Raw genomic sequence first — 27,371 nt, 5'->3', positions numbered from 1 at the left:
GAAGTGACATGTTGAGTCTTCATTATTGTTTATTTTTGCATTACCAGTAGTGAGATAAAACTTGCCACAGTAGCGCACACAGCATGCAAGTTGTACAATGACCCAATAATAGGGTCAAAGGTCAATCACCGCCTTTGTCATCCAAACACACTCAAATACTGTAACACTATGTACAGATAAAATAAGGAAAGTTTGCTTTGTGGGATAAAAAATACTCTTCATAGCCAGTTTAGATAACCTATAGCAGCTTTTGTCCAGTTTTCCTTGGCAGTAGAATTTTGAATGAAATATTCTATTTATAGACCCCCAAAATAAGACAACACAGTCAAGTACATTCCAAACAGTGGACATATGACACATAATCATCGGATTAAACACATAACACAAAGTGTGATGATTTCGTCAAAAGGAAAGGCACTTTATTGTAACGTCAATTAAAATGCATATGCCAATATTACATAAAGAAGTACATTTTGGCAGTTGTGCTTAGGCAGAAAAATGTATGTACTCAGAGTTATAGTTATTTTTCTGCATAGCATATTTTGTAATAAAAGGATATTCAATGGAATAATCCCAGAAAAATATACACATAAGATTAAAGGTTGAGTGCATATGTTTTTTGTGGGGTAAATTGCATGTAATGGTATGATGGCAAAATATAATGAAGTCAGACTATCGTGATTATTGAAGATGACAAAGATACACATGTCATGGTTGAAGGTTCATATTTTGTCAAAACAATTGGCCTTTCCAAAATTTGCCATGGTGGCGCTCTACTTCCTGTTTATGTGTACCTTGGGGGTATACATGGTATAGGTTATTCAGTTAAACAGTTTCCTCGAGTCTGAACAACATGAAAATATCCCTGATTTACACTTCTACAGAATACCAAGGGACGTGATGATACCCCCAATTAGAGCTATGTATTCTCAATTTCCTGTTCACAGCATGGAATGGACTATTGTTTACCATTACAGCGACTGTTACTGTCAGTTTACCACATACTAGAAACAATATATATTTATGATGGGGGAGGGGGAATCGTTCTGAACCACCAGGCAGTTGGAAGCAATTATACTATATGCTCCTGGTAATACTATTCTGGCTTACAAAAATAGGGAAAATTAAACTCTTGGTCTCAAACCTGTATTGAACTGAGTGACCCCCCCCCCCCTCCCCCCATTTTAGCCAGTGTTACATAGTGCGCTGCCTGTTTGACTGATTACTATCACTGTTTTCGTATATGTATTTATATAAAGCAATAGTAACACAACATTTTGTAGTACTATGTATAACATTATATCTTCAAAACAATTTTAGGTTTGTAACTGTAACTAGAATACAATGAAATCATCCTAAATGTTCATTCAGTGAATACTGGAGGGAGTTCTTCATCTCTTGTAAAATCCAGGTGACGTCTGAGTTGAGATTGTCGCTGACTGTTTCTTTACTTTGGATTTCTTTACTTTTACAGGACCTACAAGTTAAAATTAAAAGGTCACAAAAAACTTCCAGATTGAAACATGTCAAGCATGAAAGGTGTGTGTGTGTGTGTGTGTGTGTGTGTGTGTGTGTGTGTGTGTGTGTGTGTGTGTGTGTGTGTGTGTGTGTGTTAGACACTCTCACAGCTTCGTTACTTTTGCTAATTTAAAAGTAGCAAATATTTCTGCAGTGAGTGGGGTTTTGCCATTTATAGATAGTCTTAGGTAACCGTTATAGCTAATTGTCACACTGATATATTAAGACAATTTAGAGAAAGTAGCAAGGCTAGCTGTGAGTATGTGTTGTAAGTATGTATGTATGTATGTATGTATGTATGTATGTATGTATGTATGTATGTGTGTGTGTATGTGTGTATGTATGTATGTATGTATGTGTGTATGTGTGTATGTATGTATGTATGTATGTATGTATGTATGTATGTATGTATGTATGTATGTATGTATGTATACATATATGCATGCACGTACATATGTACATACGTACGTATGTACGACTACGTACATATATGCCTGAAAAAAAGTTTTAAAAACATCTCCATGCACATGTAAATGAGATGCTTGACTGCTACAGTGGCAAGAAATATACATATTTAGGGCATGGAGACAGACTACGGGTAGTATTTCGACTTGTGCTATGGTATTTTCATTTCATTTCAGTGTCAGTGACTTGTCTGCAAGGTTGTCTGATGTTTTACTGCATTACAATGACGAATTGAGTAGCTAGCATCCAAGATCACAGACATGGGGCACAGCAGTCAGTACATTCAATTACCGCTGATGCTTCATAGACTTTGAAATTGTTGATTCAATGGAGGCATCATCTAATTTTGTACAGTTGGTTCTCAATATTAGAAAATTTTAATTTTAAAAATTTCATGAAAATATACCAGTATATCTGAATTCTGATACCTTTAATGCAAGCATGACTCTAAAAAATGAAACATGATATGCACATCGGTCATAAAATACTATAGTAGTTATATGACCATATTAACCAGTTTAAATATAGTGTTACTAAAATGGGAACATTAATGACGACCTGTATTAACAATACTACAGTAAGAAGACCAATATTAGCTTCATCAAATGATTTTATGACAACACATTTGCATAGAACTAAAAGTGAGAATCTGTTAGTTAATAATATTGCCTAGAACCATAGACAGTGGAGAAGAGCCACTGCCTATGCTAGAACAAAGGATCTTTCATGTCTTTACATGTCTTTACATGTCTAATAAGACAGGAGGACACAGAGCCAGGCTATTGTTAGTACCAATAGAGCAAACCACACATGCCTTACTTTGTACAATGTTGGTTCTGTTAACTGTCAGTCAGCTATCCCCCATGAGGTAGCCCCAAATTGATGCCATGTAGCCTAACAGAAACACAATCAGAAATAGGAGGAGATTGTGATGAAATGATGGTGGTGCATGGTGGAGAGTTACTTTTAGATGTCAATGTATTTGTGGAACAATATTGATGTCACATTATGTCATTTTCAGACATTTTACAGATGTTTTATTATTGACAAAAACATGCTAAATTTTGATAAAAGGTATGTAAGATAAGTAATTTAACGTAATATGTAATGTGTCTGAAATGATATTCATAATCTAAGACAAATTTAAACTGAAAGAAAATAATCACCTTTATTTGTAATTCCCTGCTTCTCAGCTGCTGGACTCCTTACATTACTTTTTCTTGGTGACCTTTGACCTTTACTTGTCCTTGCAACCTTACTTGTTGATGGACTGTCCTCAATGAATTCGGCAGCTCTCTTTCTGGGTTTTCGACGTTCTGCTGATTTCAAACGTGGTGACTCTATGTCCCTTGGAGTGGATGCTTTGTATTGCCTAGCCCTTCCTGTTTTCTTGACAGGAGGAGATTGAACAAGATCCTCATCAGACGTGAGATCAACAACTGCCTGCTTGCCTCTTTTTCTCTTTGGTGTTCCACTGGCAGCCACAGTGTTTCTAGACTTGACGGCAGCCACAGTTTTTCTAGACTTCACAGCAGTCTTTTTAGGTGGAGGGATATAGTCATCATCATCTTCTTCTGTTGTGCTTTCAACTACTCTCTTTCTAGGTTTGGCTGCTGCTTTTGTTCGTTTTACAGGACTCGACACTCTTTTCTTTGCAGGTCCATCATCCTCAACAGATCCGTTTGCCTGAATGGAAAATATTTCAACATAATCTTTAATTCACATCAGATGAGCAAACTTGATGACATATAGTCGGTCCTAAGACTAAACTGTCTAATATATACATTTTGATGATAGCTATACTTCAAAATACCTTAGATTTTTATTTTTATTCAGTCTTGAATTTTTGTATAGCAAATACAATTTGATGAAGGAATTGTGTTACATTTTTCTCATAAAATTGCATTGGCCCACAAATTATCCCCTTCAGTACTGCACCACAACTGAGAATTGTGGCTATAAAGATATCACATTTACATTTGGTCATTAAATTGGCAACATAACACCTACAGTGCAAATCATACTTTTCTGAAATAAAGTATCTCCAACCAAAGCCCCAAGCATGTGCAATAGAGTCACATAATACACTGTTGATAGTGTGTGTGTGTGTGTGTGTGTGTGTGTGTGTGTGTGTGTGCGTGTGTGTGAAACCTTGGATGCTCATCTCAGCAAACCTACCTTTTTATGTAAGTCGAGTTTGCCATCATCTGCATATCCTTCTTTCTTGATCTCAGCATGCAACAATTTCTTTAGGTAAGCATAGTCTGGTTTCTCACAGTAATCAAGTTTGTTCACATGTTCAAAATACTTCAAAAGGCTGGCTAAGAACAATGCAAGAGACAACAGTTACTATAGAGAGATATAGGGTATTCACTTGTTACACTTATATCAATACACTACTACTTTCTAGGACACTTTATTTAACAACATACATTTTCTTTTCAGATCAAGTTGGATTATAGAAGCCCTCTTTATGCAGTTTGTGTGTATCCTATACTCCATTGTAAATGAATAAATATAGCTTGAATATTTGAGTTATGTTGCACCTCAGTTGATTTTTTTCAAGCCGTTTGATTTGAATGTAAAAATACAGCCACAGTTGTAATATGATTTAACATTCACCCCCATCCCCTACATAGAACATGACTAATCTATCAAATGTATCAGCCTTCAAATATAATATTAGCATATTTAGATTTTCCTGCACACCTGCCCAACCTTCAAGTTTAGAAACAACTAAAAAATATTTTAAAGTTGTAATTTGACCTTAAATGAAGTATGCAAACTAACTTGTTTTTATCAGGTGAGCATAAAAAACCCAAATAGGATTAATTCTGAGCTTGTGTTACCTGGACAACGACCTGCAGGGAAACATTTCTTCATCAGACTGGGTAGATTTGACATATATCTAAATGGAAGGAAAAAAAATTGAATTTTGGTTGACTATCAAGTATTTCCCTAGATGTGGTCACTGGATATTACTGTCAATGAAGTTTGGTATAAATATATGCAAGCTGATTAAAATCTGATCAAGAACAAACAGTAGGCTTGATTTGCTTTATTTACTGCATTGCACCTCTGCTGTGTGTCATTTATGTTCACTTTGTTTATATATCGAGTGATGACCTTCCTTCCTTCCTTCCTTCCAAGGAGGAAGGTGTTCACTTGATATATACATAAAAGAGAACATGCACTCTGATAAAGGACACACTGTAGATGTAACATACAGTAAATAAAGCAAATCAAACCTTGACCAAAGTTTGATCAGATTGAAAAGCACACATATCAAGTTTAAGATATATACCACACTTCAGTGGTAACAATTTGTTCCAATTATTCAGATTTCATTTTTTCATTTGTAACAAGTTCATGTGTCTGAGTCCTTATCAGCCATATTGGGGTAAAGTTTGTGACATACATAGTTTTTGGCAATGTTTGATAAGCAATCATCAAAAAAAAAAAAAAAAACTCACTTGATTTTTTGGTCCTTGACATAATCTTTATTATCAAGATTATCTTCCCATGGTAAAACTCTGCATAGCCACTGAAGGATACAGTAACCAAGTATTTCAATATCACCCCTCCTGGACGGTTCTGGCAAGTCGAAAGTGGAAAAATAGAAAAATAAAAGAAATGACTGCTTTCTAATATGAACATTTGAAGATGAAATATTGATGTTTGCAATCTTGAACTCATGCCTTTCTTTTTTTTGAATTTGAACACCTTTATTTGAAATAAACACTGAAATAATAATGTATATGTACTTGTTCCTCTGTGTGCATCCCGACTTGTGAATTCAATTGTGCCATCGTGAGCTTTTGATGGATCTTCTTTGTACAGATGGTGTTTGCCATCAGGAATGTATCGATGTGCTAGTCCAAAATCAACCAGATATACCTGGAATACAAAGAAAGGTAAACAAAATCATTGAAATTCAAGAGAGATCAGTCGAGTGCTGATTATCTTTTTTTTTATAGGAAAACATGTCTTCAGGTGAACTTAGTAAGTGTGATTGGTGTTTGTAGCATAACAAGAGTGCATAATAAAAGTATAGGTATATGGTTAGCCATTATTATGTCTGGCAAATGTAAGATGTGATGATCCTAACATCTCGTGAACTCTTAGAGTGTAGATATATATCATGGGGTGTATGTTGATTATTAAGCCTTCTCACTTCCTCAAGCATAAAATGTCATTGTGCGATACCATACAATGTTATGTTGCAAAATGCATTGTTTATACCTTTTTCAACACCACTACATTGAACTTTAGTTTGGCCACAAGAGGGCGCACACCACCATGCTCACTTGACCATTTCAGGAAATCTGTTTTGCATCAGGCATCATGCCAAACTTGTGTGTATGATCAAAATAACAACACAAAGGCACACAGGTCATGAGATGTTAGACATAACTTGCAGTTTACTGTATGAATGCTGTACTGGAATGATATTTCAGTGTGCCGTATTCTGATTTCCAACTTATGAGTGCAGGCCACTGTGTAAATCGGATATATCTCTGCATACACATGTTTATCCTTTGCTGTGCATCTTGACACATGATTTTATATTAAACCCAATAGCTTTTTTTTTTGTCAGAAATTCGGTCATTATATCACTGTTGCGAGAATGTATTATTGAAAGAGCCAGTAGCATTTGGCTTTCCTTTCTGAAGACGTCATTTCCAAGAAACATTGTTATTTTACATATTGTAAAGACAATATATGAACTTAGATAATTATTGACTGTCTTGAGTGATCTTTGACAGTAAATAAATAAGTTGAATTTGAAATTACACTTCTCAGTGTGATAACGAACAGGGCATGGCTGAGGTACATGTAGGACTTGTAGATCCTACACAATTTGTACTCATTTTCAAAAGAAGCATCATGCAAAGGTTAAATTACTTTATTTGGATGCAAATCAAATGGAAGTGGTGTAGAAGCAGTCAAAATAACGAATGTTAAATAAATAAAAATCCATGGCATGAGTTCCTAAAAATCACATCACTAAAAATTAAGAAAAAAAATAAATGCAGGACTATTTGAACTGGCTGAGAATGACAAACTTTTGCTGAGAAACACTGGGAAAAGACGATGTTCAACGCCCTCATATCGTATCTAATACGAGCTTCTGAACAACATCCCCTAGTGGTGGTCTCTGATAACTGGAATATGGCGCATTCAAAATTTTACAGTGTACTTACAAGATCTGTTGATGTCTTTGTGGGAGACCAACCCAACAATATGTTACCAGCCTTGATGTCTGCATGCACATATTCATGCTCATGTAAATATTCAAGAACATCCAACTGTTTGGGGAAAAAATAAAAAATCAATTGTTTCCATCACAGACAAGAGTATTGAAAATTGACCCCCCTCATGAACTCTTGTCTGCCCCCCACCCCCTCCCCCCCCCTCCAATTTTCCATCCAGATACTTGTGTTTGTATGCTACCATATCAAATTACTGTGGTAAAATGTCCATAGGTATAAAAACTAACTCTAACAATATTAAAGGCTACCAAATAACTGAAGTAATGTAAAATACACATTCAGATTGCAAAAGCTTAGATTACACAAGAGGTTATTAAAGAAACCATTGAATTCATTGAAAGGTGGATGCCGGATTAGGATTCAAATTTGTATGTATGTGTGTGTATGTGTGTGTGTGTGTGTGTGTGTGTGTGTGTGTGTGTGTGTGTGTGTGTTTGTGTGTGTGTGTGTGTGTCTGTGTGTGTGTGTGTGTGTGTGTGTGTGTGTGTGTGTGTGTGTGTGTGTGTGTGTGTGCAAACAATGACTGTAGAGCTATACAAAGAATGAGCCTTATCCTTCCTTTTGCTTCTACTCTATTGCCTCTACTGATGATATAATCCAAGACCACAGGATTTAAATTTTGGGGTTAATGGCAAGGTAGGTACAATCCAAACCAAAATTATGGTACACAGTATTGAAATCTATGTAAATTTTACCAGATTTCTAAACTCTGTTACCCGGGTTTCCACATCTACCAAAAATATTTCTAGCCGTGATAAGATTACACGGAAATCATGGCGTATTCTCAAATTTCTTTTTCTGTTAATATGAAAGTGCATTCAGTAGCATACACATGCATAAATATCTCTCAAATGTTGCTTTGATTTGGGACAAGGTATACCAGGGGTATAATAGAAAAAAACAACAAACATACAAGTAACATAATTGGATACACAAAGGTCAGAACATAATTGGATATACAAAGGTCAACGCGAAGCAGTACACAAGGAGAAATGAGGTCAGCTCCTCTATCAGATTCTAATCAGATTGTTTGACTTTAAGTCATGAAGTATGCTCCACACATGCTAATTGAGGAAGATAGTCTTGAACTTGCATACAAAGAGGATATCAAAACTTGTGGGTAAAATTGTACTTGTACCCTAAAACCAGAATGCATATAACTTTACTATTTGAATAATGTATAAATGTGGATAGCATTCTGTATACAAATGTACACAGCATGCCTATTAAATCTGTAACTGGAACATTATTTTTTATAGACAACCAATGATATATACACTAAAAATTGTTAAAATAATTAAGACATTGTACATGTTATCAAATTGAGGTCAATATTATCAAGCTTAAAGCATACACTATTCCAAAAATCATTGCCATCATGGAATACATTTGAGAACATTTTTACTTACCATTTGCAGCCCCAAGTTATACGCTGTTTTCAGTGTAAACTTTTTACCCGAAGATTCAAACACTTTCTGTAAATCTGTTGAGAATCGCTCTAAGACAAGAAATCTGTATTTATCTTTAGGTGAACTGTGATTCCCAGATGCTATTAACTTTGGCATACCGATGTGTTTCAATTTTTTGGCAGACTTCCATTTCTCAACTGCAAACAAAATTAATTTTAAAATCATTCACATATTGATAATCATGATACCAATAACATCATTAACAATTACAACTCTATGATACAGTTTTAGGACTAAGTCATAATACATGTTGTGATGTACATGTACTATGATCACATCAACTGAAATGTTCACCCGCACAAAAACTTTCTTAGGCATTGCGTACTCTTTGGACAAGTATTTTATTAACAGAGATTTTTTCTTGTATCACTTTCACTATGTCCATTCTGAGGGTTGCACCAGATGACATCCTCAGTGGCGATCACACTGATCAAGTACTAGAACTAGTTGATGACAAAAGATTAGAAAATCAGGATATATTTCATCTGACTGTTAGCACCACATATATTATGTTGTCTATCACAAAATACAACACTTCATCTCACAACTAAATGATGTTAGCAGGAAATACAACAGTAAAAGTCTGAAAAGCCAATGTTCACTATGGTACTCACTCATGTCTGGTTTGCCAGCTCTGTGATAGAAATGCAACTCAACAAATAATGGACCATTGGCATGAGGCTCCTGCAATAGATAAACCAAAGATCAAATATCACACTATGTGAAATACAAAATTCTCTGTATTTGTTATTCCAGATATTACACAGAAAAATATGGCATTTCCCGTAGATTTGTCAACTGTGTACTAAAATGCCTTGCATTTGGTATGCAACAGAACAAGGTATGACAATAATCCCAATATTTCAATACTTATTTAATGTTCAAGCAAAAAAAGAAACTATTTTTTAGATATACATTAGTCACTCAAAATATATAAACTTTTTTCCCTAGAAACTTTTTGGTCAAATTTCATATTATCATCTGAGATATGGATAAAATACTTTGAAGGAAATTTTCCACAATGCTGAGTGATAACTTTAATTAATATTTATAGGGCTATACATTTACTCACAATTTTAACAACATTTTCGGCATTTGATCCAACTGGTTTACTAGTATCATTTTGAGCTGAAAATGAAGATTTTGAGAAGGTAAGAATCCAAAAGACACAGTGTATCAGTTTCTCTTACCTTTGTGTGGACGTGTGTGTGCATTGTTTACATTCTTGGAATTCAATTATCATCTTCAAAATTGGTTAGGTAACCTGGTTGATCATCAAGATTACAACACAGTATGCATAAAGACCTAGTTAGTTGTAATTGGAACTATTAGCTTTTTGTTATAATTTTTGTTCTCATGTTTGACTGCTTTATGTTCATTCAAATACTATCAACCCCCAACCCCCCATTTTTTTACCATTTGTTGACAAATGAATATTAAAGTGGGCATCAGAGTTCTTTGTAATGAAAGATAAAGTCTGTTGCTGTGGGTCAAAAAGATATAAACAGAGTTTGTTTCTTACAGTCACCACTAAGTATGTTAAAGGAGTGAGGAACACCAATTTTTTGTATGTCACAAGAAACTGTTGTGTATCAGTGCAAGTCAAGTTGGCTTAGAAGTTAGAAGGCTCACTGATGTTGATATCTTTTTCACAACTCTTTACTCACACATAATAAACACCAAGCCTGTGCATACAATACCATCAGTGACTAGTAAAAGCATAGGGATTCAGCTGATTAGAATAATCAAATTGTTCATGTAAAAGTACTTTTTAATGGAGAAACGCCCTAAACTAACAGTTACTGGGGATTTAAAGATAATGTGCCCCTTTCATAAGAAGGTTGTTGACATACATGCAACCATATAACTTACCGAGGTATATTTCTCCAAATCCACCACACCCTATTGACTTGCCAAGCTGCCATTGTCTTTTCTGTATATCTGTCAAGACTGTCCCTTCAGGAAAATGTTCTGGCAACTTGTGGCCTTTTGGTTGTCTTTTCTTTGGTGCTGCCTTGGCTGTTGTAATGGAACATAGAATTTGAAAGATCATTATGTTGCATAGCATGTCAAAAAAAATGATAAATCGATACTAGTATATAAAAATCTCAAGCCTTCTATCCAGCAGGAAATAACAGCGTTTGGATTCTGGAGAGTCAAGTCATGGTTTACGTTACATAGATTAAGTGTGATTGTTGAGAAATAAAGTGTTGAAACTTGTTCCTCAGTGATCAGTCATTGTTCAGTGGAGGTCCTTGCTATGGACACACAGACATTCAGCAGACATTCCTGGCTATATACATGTAGCAGAACATGTATACATATATCCGTGACTCCTAAGTGTTTATTACCATGGAATAAAACAATTACAACAGGTCATAAGATTAACAACAACGAGCACAGTAAAGTTACTTGTCTGTGCAAAGAGTGACTAATAGTAAACCTCTCATCCAACCTCCACCCCTCATATATCCAGAAACCTGTATAAACTATTCCTATTTTGTCCAACTAGTAATAACTTATGTACAAAATACCCCCCTCTGAGAAAGAGGAATAGAAACTAACTATGAGATAAACAAGTTTCTTGAGTAATAATAACTGAAACTGAATGATGTGCTATTACCTTTCGCTGGCATCCTAGCTTCAGCAGACTTCTTTCCTGCTGTTCTTGGCATAACTTTGTAGCTGAGATGATTGTAGCAAAGCAACTGTCTTTCCTCAATACAGTAAAAGTACTATACTTTATATGAGATAGCAATCTGAAATTGACAAAAATACAGTGACTTAATTACTTTCATTTTTATATCTCAACACTATTATATTGTATACACACTTATTAATAGATTCCTCACCTATGTAAAAGTTTCGCATAATCTGTACTTGTTTGGGTGAAATCCCTCCTAAAAAAATACTTTGGTAGTACAGTGGTGTCTTAAAGTGGCCATATGCATGAGGATTGGATATTTATTTTGGATTTTTAATTTACAAAAGTGTTATCATGGCTTACTACTTGACACAACATATGCCAAGTCCTTGTTTGCAGTTCAATAATTTGCAAATGCATGATAAATGTGTAAAATATTTTTTATTGTACATACAATAACAAACAATTTTACACATTTTTGGCTTTATGCAATGTAATAAGTTACAAACACAGACTTAGTCAGACAATGTTTTTTCACATTGATTTTTCAAGTAGGACACCATGATAAAATTGTTTTATAAATAAAAAATAAAAAATAAATACCCAATCCTCATCCATATGGCCACTTGAATACTTTTTCGAACAAAAGCGAAATTTCGAGCTACTGCAAATCTCATGTGAATGCAAAACATAGGTATTTGTAAAAAAATAAAATAAACAAATAAGCATGACTGATTTTAACGTAACAGTTAACACATGAAGTTCTTAGTGGACATCCCTACATTGATCTTCCTATAGTATATGCTTCTGTATGACTTGAAGTTGACTCTAACGTTCACGGTCCAATGTTACAAAGAACATCACTACAAACTATTATCAATCACGATAACTAACGTTACATATTAGTTTTTATAGTCCTGTCCCATACATGTATACACATGGAAAGAAAAAAAATACACAAAATATATGCCAATTGCAGCACTGCAAGCCTTTGACTCCCGATTGATCACATCTATGCAAATCTGTGATACTTCTGTGTTTGGTAAAACAAACACTTTTCTTGATGAAAGAACTGTCACTGTGACAGATCATCAAGGGAGGAAGGACTGTGTGGACGGATCATGAATGTTGACATCATATTCAAGCAAGTGCAACCAAAATGGAACTTGTTGTCCCCGTCTGCTCGTTCTACATCCGAATAATGCGAAACGATAACAAAACTTACAATTCTTTTACGTCTTAAGATATATTTTTTCAAACCTGTACCTGAAACGCCGTTTGTGACAGTTTTGAATTATTAGTTATATCACTACTTTCGGTTTCAGGTGCATCTTATTCCGGGTTTGTTTTCAAAAGTTCAAAATGGCCGCTTATTTACGCTTGTACTATCAATGTCAAATCTGATATGATTGGTTGTATACCTAGCCTTCTATTATTTTTATCCAATGAAATACTATTTTACGTCATAGGTACGGAATCCTAATCTATCTCGCGAGAGAAAGCGATAAAGAAATGTTATTTCGTCGACTGTAACATGCGCATGCGTTAAAACTTAAAAAATGGCGATTCTGTCTACGTACATAGAGTGAATGAAACAGACGGAAAATGACGTGAAAATATTTATACAGAACGTTTTTCTCCAGGAGGGCAGCCGATTTTAAAATTTCGTGAAGAAATGGAATCTTATAATGTTGACAGTGCAACTGAAGTAACAGAGGACACACCTAAAAATGCACCTGAACCAGCGGTTATAAAACTTCCCGGTAAGCGTGTCAACTTTCCAGACGACAGTAAGCTGGTCTCAGGTGCCATTACTCCGCAGGATCCATGGCATAAAGGTAAATATGATTGAAAAGTTTTCGTCGTGTTGCTGGAACATGCCAAATAATGTCTTTTTTTATTCATTTCAAATCCCTTCCTTCCAGCCCACGAGACCACAACAGAAGAACTGGTAGAGGCGTATAAAGATGCTTGTTCAAAGTGGAACGTAAAACCCATCCCCCGACTCTTGCAACAGTTGTATGTAAGTTACCCCTTGTTGTACCCTTCTCTCTCCGAAATTATAACAAATCTGTTAAAACCACGATAATATCCAAATGAGAGTAACATCTATTGAAAGCGCTTTGAATGTATGGGAATATGTTTTTGTACAATTGAAAAAATAATAATCATAATCTCAAACTCCAAAGTACCCGAACATGATCATACAGGACATTTTGAATGTTTATGTTGTCTCATGGCCGCCCCTTTGTTAAACCACAAAGACTTCTGACGTACACTAATACACAGGCAAAATGTCTACATGTAAATACAGTTTCGATGATAATAACAAAACACACACTAAAAATGCGGTTTCCAAACAACTTATGTGCAAGCAAGGATTGTTTGAGAGATGTACAGATGTTCATTGAGGACATTATTTCCATGATTATAAGAAAACAAAAATTAAAACATGTAGACAAACAAAATAAATTTTGGGTATGAATAACCAGATCTCTCCAGTGACTCCCAATTTTCTTTTGCTGTAAACAAACCTACTGGTATTGAATATAAGTAAGATGATTGTCTGTTGATTTCATGTAACCTCCATCTAGGCTTTGAGAAACAAATTTATTTATTTTTGGTCCATTCAGATACATTTCTCATAGACATCTGAAATTGACAAGAAAACAAACATAAGAATTAAGAAATAAAATTTTTAACCCATTGTTGTATTTGTAAACACTTTATTTACCATACAGTTCTGTAAGTGAAATGCATGCAGTTATAATATATTTTGTAAACAAAGATGAAGTTGATGTTATATTAGTTGCATTTCTGTGTGTTTAGGGGACTTAGAAAAGTCAATCCTGGATATCAGGACCAAAGTAAGAGTTATAATTGAATTTGCTAATCTGGCTATGATAGCAAAGCCTTTGTTGTACACTGGGACAAGGCATTCTGAGTGACAAACAAAATTAGGCACTTCACACCTCTTAAAACAATAGCCTTAGACAAGGTGTACAGCGCCTAGTGTCATTTCTCAGAATGCCCTAATGACAGGATATTATTTGTGAGAGGTTGAGGTGTAAGAGAAACCCTGCCAGTGTTTACATGTATATTATGTAAATATAATATTCATGGTTGGCCTTGATTGCTATGAAATATTCCTGTGGCAGACAAGTGCATTCCTTTTGCTAAGCTTGTTCTCACTCTATAATCATACTTTTATCTGTAGGCTGTAACTTACATGATTCTGTAAGATATGTTATGTTGCGGCACCTGCCCCTTTACTAAGTGATGGCTGATAGGATGTGACAGGATGGGGCTGCCACATCATGACATATCTTTGTCAATTTTATATGAGGTGAATGATTGTACAGTAGTCAGTATTCAGACGTGAAATATATTCTGTTGTATTCCTGAAAAAAAAGCTACTGAAAGATCATTTTATTGATTACTAATTGTGCGTACATATATAACCTTTAACATGAAATTTAATAATTCAAATGCAGTCTACCTGTGTACATTGTACACCAAGTGAGTAGAATAGAACTCTCATCTATACCCACCTGGATGCATTCCCTAGTGTCTAACTAGGCATCAGCGTTGCACATCCTTTCACCAAATTAACATAATCGTGAACAAGAACTATGAATTCACACACTTGCTATCCTGAAGCGGGACACTAAAATCTGAAGCTGTTTCAGAGGCCTTTATTAGCATGGAAGCTAAATGAGGATTACTATTTTGTAAAAGCACTAAACAATCAGTTGACATATTGGATTATAAGTTGTTATTGATCACACTACATCACCATTTGATGGGGACCTGACATTTAGTATATGTTCATATCGATAGATAGAACGTGAATGTCTCGCTGAAAACATTTGTTTTGTTATGCAAATATCCACAGTGCTGGGGCATAGTTCATAGAAATATCAAATACCATGAGTGAGGATGGTCATCTTGACTTCATCGAATGCGTATATACATACTTACAGCAAAGTAGAGTTCTAGTTCTAACTCTATTTCTTCAACTAAAATAGCCTTCAAAGATATGTTACAAAGAAGTCAGGACAACTGTTGACAGTCTAATTTTATAGCTGAACTGTCACCCAGATATTATGCAAGTCAATCTCACTCTTAATATGATTGTGAACTGTAACTTATCAGTAGAGTCATAAGAACTTAAGAGTGAGTGTTCTTTTGTTCCGGATCAACTTTTTCTAGCTATGTCAGAAAAGTCTTATCCACAGCCAAATTTTAATCCTAAGCTGACAGTGGCCTTTAGACAGATTTTATTACAACATGCCCATGTGTGACAACTTTCGCAATTTATTTTTGTGAAAGTAGTGAATTATTCTGTTTTTTCATCTGATTGTAGGGTTGTAAATCATAATAATAATAATAATAATAATGTTAGTTTTTTAATATTGCACTTTCTACAATGTTCTCGAAGCGCTTTATAATTCTTACCTCTTGCACGGATCTATAGAGGTACAATGGCCCTTTATGCTTCCTCAACTCCCTGGGGAACATAAATCCATCCATAACTATCACTATACGTTTCTGACATTGGTACAGGTGCATCGTTCCAGGACATCATTACAGATTGCCAATCATTGAATCAGTGTTTATAATCAAGCAAACAGTCAAGTCAAATAGCCATGGAAATCTACTTCAGATCTGAGTACTGACTTCAGCTTAGTCATATCTTTAAAACAGCCATCAGTGGTCATTTTATACTCGTAACGATAAATAAGAAATTTTTCAATTTTGGATGAAGAATTTTAAGAAAAATGCTGTACAAAAATAATTTTTGTCATTTTGGTGTTAATTCTTACTGGTTGAAAGAGAATAATATATTGTAAAGCACTTTAGATATTATTACAGACAGCTCCTTGTCATCCAGTCAACTGTAAATATGTGCCTCGCAGGTGATGAGAAAACGGAATTGAATCAAATCATTGCCTGATTACTTGTCAGGATAGAGCACACAGACAGCTTTGGGACTGAAATGAAATGAAAAAAGGTTGAAATAGATATTGCCAATGCATTTCTTTCTTTTCTATAAATTGGTGTAACAACATCATTTCTTGGCAGACAGGATGAGATTTTGTTCACGTGATTTGGAGACATCAAAGAAAATGCTCATGAGCTGCTCCGTAAGAAAGATTCTGAGGGATTTGTCGTTACATTGTATAGAATGATTTATTTTCACAAAGCTAGTTATGTTTTGATGCTGGCTTATAAAAAATGAATTAAAATTTCATCATGTTTATATTTCTGTTGTTTGTTATGTCTTAATTAAGAGACGTGGTTGTGCTCTCTTATCAAATTTTATATGATAAAAAAAAAATCTTGGCAAAATCTTATTATAACGGATCTGTATCCACTGTGAAAACAGATTCCCGTGAAATGAAAAGACTTCTTACTCTATGTCAGTGTACACAATCCATGGAGATTTAAAGCTTGACACACACAAGAATATTTAGTTCACTGTACGTAGTCAATCAATATTTCTTTCCATGCATCTCTTGTGACATAGATAATAGAAGAAAGTATTCCCGTTGCTACATTAGATCACTATTTTGTCTGGCTTCACTCTTCACCAAATGCAGTCCACATACATGTAGTCATCCATTGCAAGCAATCATTTTCACTATATTCTAAATAATAAATACTATTTTAAAAGAAAAAGAGTAATTTTTTATGAGCCTAACTTTCAATTAGTGACTGTGTTGGTTCAGAAAAATTGAAGGATGGAGTCAAATAAATATTTGCCCTTGTACATCAAGACTTTTTAGGGATGTGTAAATAAAAATCACTTTCTTTTCTTTGCTCAAGAGTTTAATTAAAAAAAAAATAATATTGAGTGTCATGGCAGCTCACAGTATTGATATTTATAGCATAATTTTACATATTTTTTTGTAACTTTTCCAATTTTCTATAATTTTTTGACCAAAAAATACATAAAACCCTGACATTAAATAAGCAGTTGAGTACTTGTTGCAATGACTCAATCCACACCTATGAATTAAATACTTATACATTGCATAATAGTATGAACATTAAAATTTGAAATCTTGTGTATAATAACCCATATTTAATGATTCATATGCAAGTCTTGTTTATTTAATGAGCTTTATATTTGTGTACTTTGATTGAATAATCTAGTGCGTGATCAATTATTAAGAATCTGTTTTTGAACAAAAATAGAAATTTGTTTATATTTTATTCAGTATTTCCCCCTGTCAATGTTGTTATCATGTTCATATAATTTCAATGGAAGCACACACATAAGACAGTGATGTTAAAGTTTGTATGTAATTTAGCAGTAAGTAAGTCATTGTATTCCTTGTGGTGTTCAGTGAATCAGACTTTCATACAATTCAAATGGAAATCATCTGTAGGGCTCAAAATTAGCAGTACAGTAGTAATAACTTCAGGGCACATAGACTGCTACTGAACATTGTATCTAGAATACCAAATTTATGAGGTGATGGTCTGTAAGATGGATAGAACTCAATAGAAAATTGTAGCTGAATCAGGATATTGAATGATTAAATCGGACTACCAAGCCCTGTCACCAAATTTAATGTCATTGAAGTGATGCAAATCAGACTACCAAACCCTGTCACTGGATGTAATGTCATTGAAATGATGCAAATCTGACTACCAAGCCCTGTCACTGGATGTAGTGTCATTGAAGTGATGCAAATCAGACTACCAAGCCTTGTCACTGGATGTAATGTCATTGAGGTGATGCAAATCAGACTACCAAGCCCTGTCACTAGATGTAGTGTCATTGAGGTGATGCAAATCAGACTACTAAGCCCCACATGTCACTAGATGTAATGACATTGAAGTGATGCAAATCAGACTACCAAGCCCTGTAACTGGATGTAATGTCATTGAAGTGATGCAAATAAGACTACCAAGCCCTGTCACTAGATGTAATGTCATTGAAGTGATGCAAATCTGACTACCAAGCCCTGTCACTGGATGTAATGTCATTGAAGTGATGCAAATCTGACTACCAAGCCCTGTCACTAGATGTAATGTCATTGAAGTGATGCAAATCTGACTACCAAGCCCTGTCACTGGATGTAATGTCATTGAAGTGATGCAGATCAGACTACCAAGCCCTGTCACTAGATGTAATGTCATTGAAATGATGCAAATCAGACTACCAAGCCCTGTCTCTAGATGTAATGTCATTGAAGTGATGCAAATCTGACTACCAAGTCCTGTCACTGGATGTAGTGTCATTGAAGTGATGCAAATCAGACTACCAAGTCCTGTCACTAGATGTAATGTCATTGAAGTGATGCAAATCAGACTACCAAGCCCTGTCACTGGATGTAGTGTCATTGAAGTGATGCAAATCAGACTACCAAGTCCTGTCACTAGATGTAGTGTCATTGAAGTGATGCAAATCAGACTACCAAGCCCTGTCACTAGATGTAGTGTCATTGAAGTGATGCAAATCAGACTACCAAGTCCTGTCACTAGATGTAGTGTCATTGAAGTGATGCAAATCAGACTACCAAGTCCTGTCACTAGATGTAGTGTCATTGAAGTGATGCAAATCAGACTACCAAGTCCTGTCACTAGATGTAGTGTCATTGAAGTGATGCAAATCAGACTACCAAGCCCTGTCACTACATGTAGTGTCATTGAAGTGATAGACCAGTGACCTTCCAATATCATTGGAAAATACCTTGAGTATCTTGTTACAAAATAAATTGTGCCATTTTGAATTGTGTCTTTGTGCATAGGTTGGTTAATTAAAATAGTGTGTCTACTCATTGTTAGAACATATATTTCCAATAATTTCAAAAAAATTTGCCACAATTTAAAAGAAAATCATAATGCCAATTGTTATCAGATATGTGTATACAGTTAGGCATTGCAGTGCTTTTTGATAAACATTTCTGTCTGTCCGTCCATAGGCTATATTGATAACATGGCATCAAGCAAATACTTCAGTGGGCGTTTTTTTTACTCAGGAGACTTTGAACATTTGGACTAGATTCAGGAAATTAGGTTTAATCATTTCCTCTCTGCTGAAACAAGTGTTTAGCTACTGTCTTGATTGCTCTATGAAGGCTACTTTAATAGCAACATTCCCTACTACATATTATAACATTGTTACCACTGTAATATTTAAAGAATTGAAACTAAACAAAGGTAAAACAGTTTGACTTGAATAAGAACAGAATCTGAAAATTATATCTCAAAAAAATTAATTTTCAAATTTCAATTTTATAAAAGATATGAATAGATTGGTTATGATATCTAAACTGAAATTTTTTTTATCAATATTTAAATACTATATAGCAGCATTTTGTGTTTTATGTCAACATAGATTTACCATATAGTATACTAAGATTTGAAAATAAGAATTGCCAGAATGAACCAAATTGTTAGTAATGTAACATATTGTACCATTTTAAGCTCCCGATCATGTCAAACTTAATAATGCATACATTCCTTTTTTGACAATCAAGTTTTCATCTCAAGGGAATTACAGAATTGATGCAATGAATGATGGTTATCACAATGCCGCAGTGCACAAATGTTGAAGTAATCAGTGGCGTTATGAAGTAAAATGTTTCTGTATTAAGCATAGGGATGTCACCTATGGTGATATTCTTGAAAGCAAAGCCTTACATTTTAATATATAAAATTGCAGATGATTTTCTTTATTGATCAATTTGCATTCTCCAACTCCGTAGCTGATAAAACTGTATGTGTTGTATGTCCAATCAGAAAAGATTGTATGAAAGCATCAATGGCATTGCAATTTGACAACAATGTACACCGTCTCATTTGAATTCTTTCTTGGAAAATACTACACAATATGTTTATGCAGTGTCGTACATGTACTTGTTAATTTGGTTTTAATGAATATTATGATTTGTTTGAGTTTGTGTACAAATTTCTAACATAATTTTTCATCTCTAAATATGTGTCTAACTATGTGCACAATCTTCATTTTGTTCTATTCAAAGAAATATAGCAAAAGTAAACACTGGAGAATAAACATCTTTTTTGTGTTACTGATTCAAGGGAATATAGCAAAGTAAAAACAACAAGTCTTCATGGAGCACATACTCTCCAACAGGTCGTTTATGACAAAGCTGTTGTGCACATTTAAATTGTGTCTCTAGATACAAAACCTCATAATTATTGACAATTTGCCATTTGACTTTGAATGTGGATTTCAAAGTCAAAGGTCAAGGTATAATTAAATCATTTTAATGGATCATAAAACCTGCTACCATCAGGCTTTTCTTTACAGCAGTTCATTAGTAATCACCATCAGATTTATTATCTTTTGTATTCCAAGAGTTGGAATACAAAAGATAATAACTCTGATGGTTTGAAGAGTTTATGATGACAATAGTATGCATTGATTTTTTGTGACATGGTGACCTGCACATATGATATTTTTCATTACCTGGCTACTTGACTCCTACTACTAGTAACTGCATGTATTTTGTACTGATTACATTTGAAGAAAACTACAAGTGATACAGTAGTTTACTTACATGTAAAAATTAGATGTGTAAAACAATTGTGTGGGCTGTGTAATTTACTAAACAAAGCTACGATCAGTTCGAGTATTAGAGAAAATTCTACCTTACATATAGCTGGAAGGACTTGATGAGTAACATAGATTGGTTTGCCTTCTTTCCATGGTTACAGCATGTATTGCCTAGCGTTCCTGTATCTACATCTCACAGTAAATGTTTGCCTTCAGGCTCATTTAGAATTAGATCCATGAGACACAAAATGTCAAGAATTGATCAGAATTACAGAGTGAAATATTGAATCAAATGAAACCAGATTTATTCACTTAAATATGATACAATATTGAATTTTTGCAAAACAATCTGTACAGGTCAGCATCTGAGATGTACAAATTTAATTACAATAAACATTCCATTGTGTTAGAATTGTTTTTCTGGCAGCAGTTTTAAATGTAATTGTGAATACACTGTGATATCACATACAAGAAATTCATGTGAGTGCTGTTCCAGGTATCTAAAACACGTCATTATCCAGTATGTCTCCAAATTTGTACCTGCCGACAGTAGTGAGGTATAACTTAGTACATGTACATGGTGTAATTGTATATGGTTAGTGACTCACTCACAAGAACAGTCTGTCGGAGGCTTTATCCATTATTTTCAAGTACTGATAAGATTTGGAAAAGTTCACATGATCAGCATTACCAGAGAACAGCTTGTTAAATCTTACATGTAGGGTTAAAGCTTCACATCAGCATTATACAGCCTGAACATTAAGTGTAAACATGTCTACTAATAAGGACAGCCTGGATCAATTTGTCCAATTTTGATCCTGTAAAGTCATAAGAATACTAGTCTAGTTCCAAACAGGGACAGTATTATATTTTAAAAACTTCATTATTTTCCCAAAGTGATGAAGTTTTTAATACGTAATACTGTCCCTGTTTGGAACTAGACTATCACAATACATGTTGGAATTTGTTTCATGCACATGTATACAGCAAGGTAGCGTTTCATTGAGACCTTGAAATGTGTGCTTACATGTATGTGTACATGTGTACCTGTTTTTTTTTTATACCTAGGTGCACAAAATTATGTCATTGTAATTTGTATATGTATACATACCGTAAATTGTACCAGATGTGTCTTGTTTTAAGTATATCATAGTTCTAAATCATCAGACAAAAATAGCTGAAATAGGCTTTGTTGTTATTCTTCAAATCAATAGAAGTACATGTACATCATATTCTGTATTTTAGGAGTTTAGGTTTTTGTCTCCTTTTTAGATATTCAAATAAACTAATGACTTGAGTGACCTTCAGCTTGTTAGAAACTATTAAGCATAAACTATTAAGAGTGTTAGTAGCACGAAAGAGTTTCAATAAAAACTCCATTTACAGCTACATAGTGTGTCATCTCTGAATGACTAACCTTAACAACTATACAATGTGGATGCTGTAGAATGGGATACATTATCGCTAATGAATGGAATTACATACTCTGAATACAAATATTTAACTAGAGTTTTTACAGTTACATGTATATGCAAACTGTTTTTCTTGTACCATAATATACATGTACCCAGAGATGCAAAACATATGATGCCACTACTTTATCGTTTTTATTTTTCTTCTCAAAGCATATTGTAACCAAGGATTGTTCTATGGCCTTGTGATGTTTTGGGTGTCATGTATTTGTTTCCTGCCAATCCAATGATTTTCAGAATGTCACTGTGTTATTTTCATGAGACAAAATAACAAGGAATGAAGGCAAGACAAACATGAAAATTAAGTCTCATCAGTAAAGCAAAGGATTATAAAGAGAATCTGACATCAATTTGTATATTAATTATCATGTATTTACATCTTAGCGAATCTAGCTTTGTAATCACAGTTTTCAACTTTTTGTCTCAAAGAATGTGTTGAGAAAAATAATGATTGTAATATAACATATACTATAGTGTGATTGCCAAGTTAATTCTATGGATCACCTAATTGCTATATTGACAAATTTTAAGTAAATATTTCCAGATAAAAAAAGAGCATCTATTATTGAACTGTATGCTATTTCCTGTCAGCTGTCATCAAGATCAGACCATACCCAGTCAAGCAAATAAAGTACATGTATTTCCTTCATTCAGTACCTGCTGTGGCACTTGTACCAACATCAGATGTATGTACATACATGTGTATGTGTGTGTGTGTGTGTGTGTGTGTGTGTGTGTGTGTGTGTGTGCGTGTATATGTATGTATGTATGTATGTATGTATGTATGTATGTGTGTGTGTGTGTATGTATGTATGTATGTATGTATGTATGTATGTGTGTGTGTGTGTGTGTGTGTATGTATGTATGTATGTATGTATGTATGTATGTATGTATGTATGCAATTCTATAGACACTGCTACAGTCTGAGATCAATTGGTTGCAAAATCTGATGATCGACTCTATTAGTATTAGTACAGCTGAGGTCTTTGAAAACAGTCTGCAGTCACATACCATGTACATGTACAATTGTACATGTACATATGTATTTGTGAATGAATGGTTCAAATATCCATAAAAATAAGGTATGATCTGTATATCATACATACACATGTATGGATGTATGTGTAAACATACATGTTTGAACTACTTGTACAGACATTCTCATACATTACAACTGTGTAATTGCATATACTACATGTGCTTTTACCACTTCACTTAGTGATGACATTATCTTCAACACAAAATTACACTAAATTGACTAATGTTTCATTGATTGAAATTTATGTGTGATATGATCCAAATTCTTGTCAGTTGATCCAGTGAAGCATTATGTTTCATGCTCAACAGCTGTGATTTGAAATGTGTATTCTGAGGTACAAAACGTGGCTGCAGCATTAAATATCGACAATATTCTTCAACAATGTTATTGTCAGCATTTCTATAAATAACTGCCCAACTGTATATATCACTCAATGTAGACCAATCATTTATTTTTATAAATAGCGTAACCTGTACTTAGCATAAATTCAGAATTTTGATTAATCAGTAGAGAGAATGCTAAACAATTATATATTAATAGTGCAGTAAGTAGGTAAAATCTATTGGGGCTCCCATATCATTTCACTGGGGTTCTCTACCAAAATTATGATAAATTCTGTGGGAAACACTACCATTTTCACATCTTTCTCTCTTTCTGTTACTGGGGTTTCCAAACCTTAGCAAAAACACTGTGTAGAGCTCATTAATTTTCAGTGTACACATGTGGGGAATCCCTCTATAAAGATGGATTGTTGTGCAGACTGCCAGATATGCTGACATAATATGAATAATTGATTTATAGATACATACTTGTACGATCTCAAGAAACAAACAACTTTACATAATTTAATCAAGAGGATATGATGTAGTATCAGTAAATGTACACAGTGGTGTTATTATATCTTATATTGTAGAGAATGCATGTATGTTTTTACAATCACTGATCAGTGTTGGCCAACAGAGATTCAAATCTGATGTGGGTAATACAGCTCCATTGCTTTATTTTACCTCTATTTCCCTTGTATATATTGTCATTTGTTTTTGATTTTCATTAGTTCTGATTCTAATTCAACTTCTATTCTATGTTGTATTTTATAACGCTGTACCCATCCACATACTAAGTTAATGTGCTTTCAAATTGATAAAGGTTACAATTAATTATAGTCACATTCTATATCCATCAGTCTATAAATGATAATGGTATGTGTTGAATTATGATAACAATTTTGACCTAGCTTTACAGATAATGTAATATAAACTGGGTAGTCAGTCAGTCAGGCAGGGAAAGTCTGGTGTTGAACATTAAAGAATTACAAGTGTAAAAAAGAGAACATTTTTAAATAGTTTCAATTATTTATGATACGATAAAACTGCCATGGCCATACATGTATGATAAATATGAAGAAAAAAATCTAGCATACATAATTTTAGGCACTGTTTTTGTAGAAAGTTAAAATGTCTAACCATCCTATTTTGAAAGTCAATAATTTACAAAGCAACAACATTTGATCAATGGTGAATAATACTTGTGTTGTGTAGCACATTTACCTTTATGTCACCAGAAAGACATGTTTAAGGATTTCTTTAATTAAACATCTGAAAAAGTACATACAAATGTAATACTGAACTTGTCAAAAGTTACAAATTTATGTAATTTATATGAGAAATGAAACTTCATAAAACCTAAGAAGTTCTTATGCACATTGGTTAGTACCACACAGTAGCCTGTTTTTTTAGTTCTGTGATTTTGCACTTGGCTTTAGTAAATTGTATTGTGTTGTGTGAGTTTTTTTTTAAATGGTGTCGGGCTAATGATATCCAAGTTACAATGTATTTTCACAGTTCTATTAATGTCTCTTTGGCAGTAAGCCACTAAAATATGCTTCCAGTGACAGTACTGTGTGCTGAAATTTCTATACATTTATCATACTAAAAAAATTTAAATCAAAAAGACTACTGTAACAATTGAAAATGATCTAATTTTCACATACATGTAGTGTGATAAATGTGTATTGTGATGATTGAGAATCAATAAAGTCATAAAATTCTCATTAAAAAATAGCCTGCTTATGAATTTTATATCAATCATAACGTTATAGTTAAATCCTAGCCGTATGGCCTCATTTTAGCATATTAGCTGTCCAAGGAAAAAATATACAGTTCTGAAATACCCATTGATTGCCTGTCACTATCATTTGAAAATTAACTCATGTTGTTGCTATGCATCAATATAATGATGATACTGTCTCCTAATAACAGTAGTGATGGTAACAGTTCCTGGAAAATATACATACAATGTACAATATATACATGTACATGTTTATAGCTATGCTAGCCCATTGGCTTTCAAATGTAGTGATCCACCTGCAAATAGCCCAGAGACTTGTTATTGACTTTCAAATCTAGTAATCCACCATTGGAAATGAAAACTAGCTAGTGTGTTGCACTATATAATGAAATGCTCTATATGCCAAGTATGTTTAATTAATTTTTCATAAAGTTTCAAATGTTATAGCAGCTATCCATAAATATACATGTGATTTCTAGGGCCATCTAGTGACATATTGTGGTTAAAAGGCAAGGTTCATGAGCTCATAAACTCATGTGCAATTTTTTTTTTGAAAGCGTACATGATGTCATTGGGAAGCCATTGTATAGTTTTTGACAGATTCGTGAGTTCATTTACTCATCAATTGATGTGACATGTATTACACCAGACAGAAACGTTCTTAAACAAGTTTTGTGTTTGAGAGGCAGAGGATAGCATCAGATCAACATCCTTAGTTTTGTAAAAAAAAAAAAAAAAAAAAAAAAAATTCTGGTTTGATTGGGCAATGTATGATATAGGTGTTTGAGCTTACTGATGGCGTAGCATATAAAGAAAGTGAAGTTTTTGGTTTGAGTAAATGCCCTATGTACATGTACATACAGTTTATAGCATTTGAAGTGAAATCCATAATGGTGCAATTAGATAACTTGTATGCAAGTGTTGGCAGGATCAGAGATAGGGTTACTGATATCATCGTAAATGTAAATGCCAGACTTTGATTTTAATCAATTTCCTAGAGGCAGTCAGATTGCTTCTGTTCTCCTTCAAGAAATCTAGTAAAGTGTTTGGTAACATCCTTCTCTGATGAAATTCTAAATTCTAATAATTTCAGTGGAGTTTGACCAGCAGTGCTCACTGCTATTTCAAACAGATTACACAACCAGTGTTGAGAAAACTAAAATCGATCGTCATGGTAATTCAAGCATACATTGTGTCATTTGTTGATATGGGCCTGATTGTCTGATACTTGATAAAGGTGTATAAGTATATTATATGTGCACTGGTGTTGTGTAGAAGAGGGTAGAATAGCCTAGACACTTTGCTGGCCATGGGTTAATTTTGGCTATTTCTGCACAACGTTTGCTTAGACATTTGCCCAACAGTTCTTTATTACCCCCAACAGGCAAGGCCCAAAGGGAGCTATAAGAATGACTCATGTCTTCGTTTGTGTGTGTGTATGTGTGTGTGTGTGTGTGTGTGTGTGTGTGTGTGTGTGTGTGTGTGTGTGTGTGTGTGTGCGCGCGCATGCATGTGTGTGTGCGTATGTGTGTGTGTGTGTGTGTGTGTGTGTGTGTGTGTGTGTGTGTGTGTGTGTGTCCATCTGTCCATCCATTGTCAGCCATATTTCTGACATTTGTGACTCAGTATCAACCAAACCTGGCACAAATGTCAAACATGTCACTTCATATTGTGAGATATTAATATAGTAGACAGAGAGTCACAGACATGTGTTAATTTTCTGTGGGCTGATCGATATCCCAGTGCTAGCAAGGTGAGAAAGGGATTATATCACAGGTTAGTTCAAGAAATGTCAACAGAAACACAGCCCTTTCAGATAGGGTGTATGATGCCACAGGTCTTCACTGAAAGCAAAATGTAAGAATGAACTAATTCTAGTAGATATTAGT

General features: G+C 34.2%; 2 protein-coding genes across 2 annotated transcripts in view; one reads left to right on the top strand and one right to left on the bottom strand.

Annotated features, from left to right (window-relative positions):
• Positions 1-569: 569 nt before the first annotated feature.
• Positions 570-11,400, bottom strand: LOC144451441 (serine/threonine-protein kinase VRK1-like). Its single transcript, XM_078142284.1, has 12 exons — positions 11,349-11,400; positions 10,598-10,744; positions 9,798-9,853; positions 9,340-9,409; positions 8,666-8,862; positions 7,188-7,292; positions 5,748-5,880; positions 5,457-5,577; positions 4,833-4,891; positions 4,162-4,304; positions 3,150-3,669; positions 570-1,477 (listed from the first exon to the last, which is right to left on the bottom strand). Exons 1-12 carry the CDS (start codon positions 11,398-11,400, stop codon positions 1,392-1,394), a joined length of 1,689 nt encoding a protein of 562 aa, XP_077998410.1. The 3' UTR covers positions 570-1,391.
• Positions 11,401-12,935: 1,535 nt separating this feature from the next.
• Positions 12,936-27,371, top strand: part of LOC144449380 (uncharacterized) — a 39,785-nt gene continuing 25,349 nt past the window's right edge. The window contains exons 1-2 of the mRNA XM_078139911.1: positions 12,936-13,207; positions 13,295-13,392. Coding sequence (XP_077996037.1) covers positions 13,045-13,207; positions 13,295-13,392 — 261 coding nt within the window. The 5' untranslated portion in view covers positions 12,936-13,044. The remainder of the gene's footprint in view (positions 13,208-13,294; positions 13,393-27,371) is intronic.

Source organism: Glandiceps talaboti, chromosome 2, assembly GCF_964340395.1.
Source record: "Glandiceps talaboti chromosome 2, keGlaTala1.1, whole genome shotgun sequence".
In the NCBI taxonomy this organism is placed as follows: domain Eukaryota; kingdom Metazoa; phylum Hemichordata; class Enteropneusta; family Spengelidae; genus Glandiceps; species Glandiceps talaboti.
The sequence above is the reverse complement of the archived record's forward strand: the minus strand, read 5'-3'. Positions and strand labels throughout refer to the sequence as shown.

Coding starts and splice junctions, on each gene's coding strand:
- LOC144451441 (XM_078142284.1), bottom strand. CDS start 11,400: ATGCCAAGAACAGCAGGAAAGAAGTCTGCTGAAGCTAGGATGCCAGCG. Junction 5,881..7,187: donor CAAAGACATCAACAGATCTT/GTAAGTACACTG, acceptor TTTGTATTCCAG/GTATATCTGGTTGATTTTGG. Junction 3,670..4,161: donor AACTCGACTTACATAAAAAG/GTAGGTTTGCTG, acceptor TTTTCCATTCAG/GCAAACGGATCTGTTGAGGA.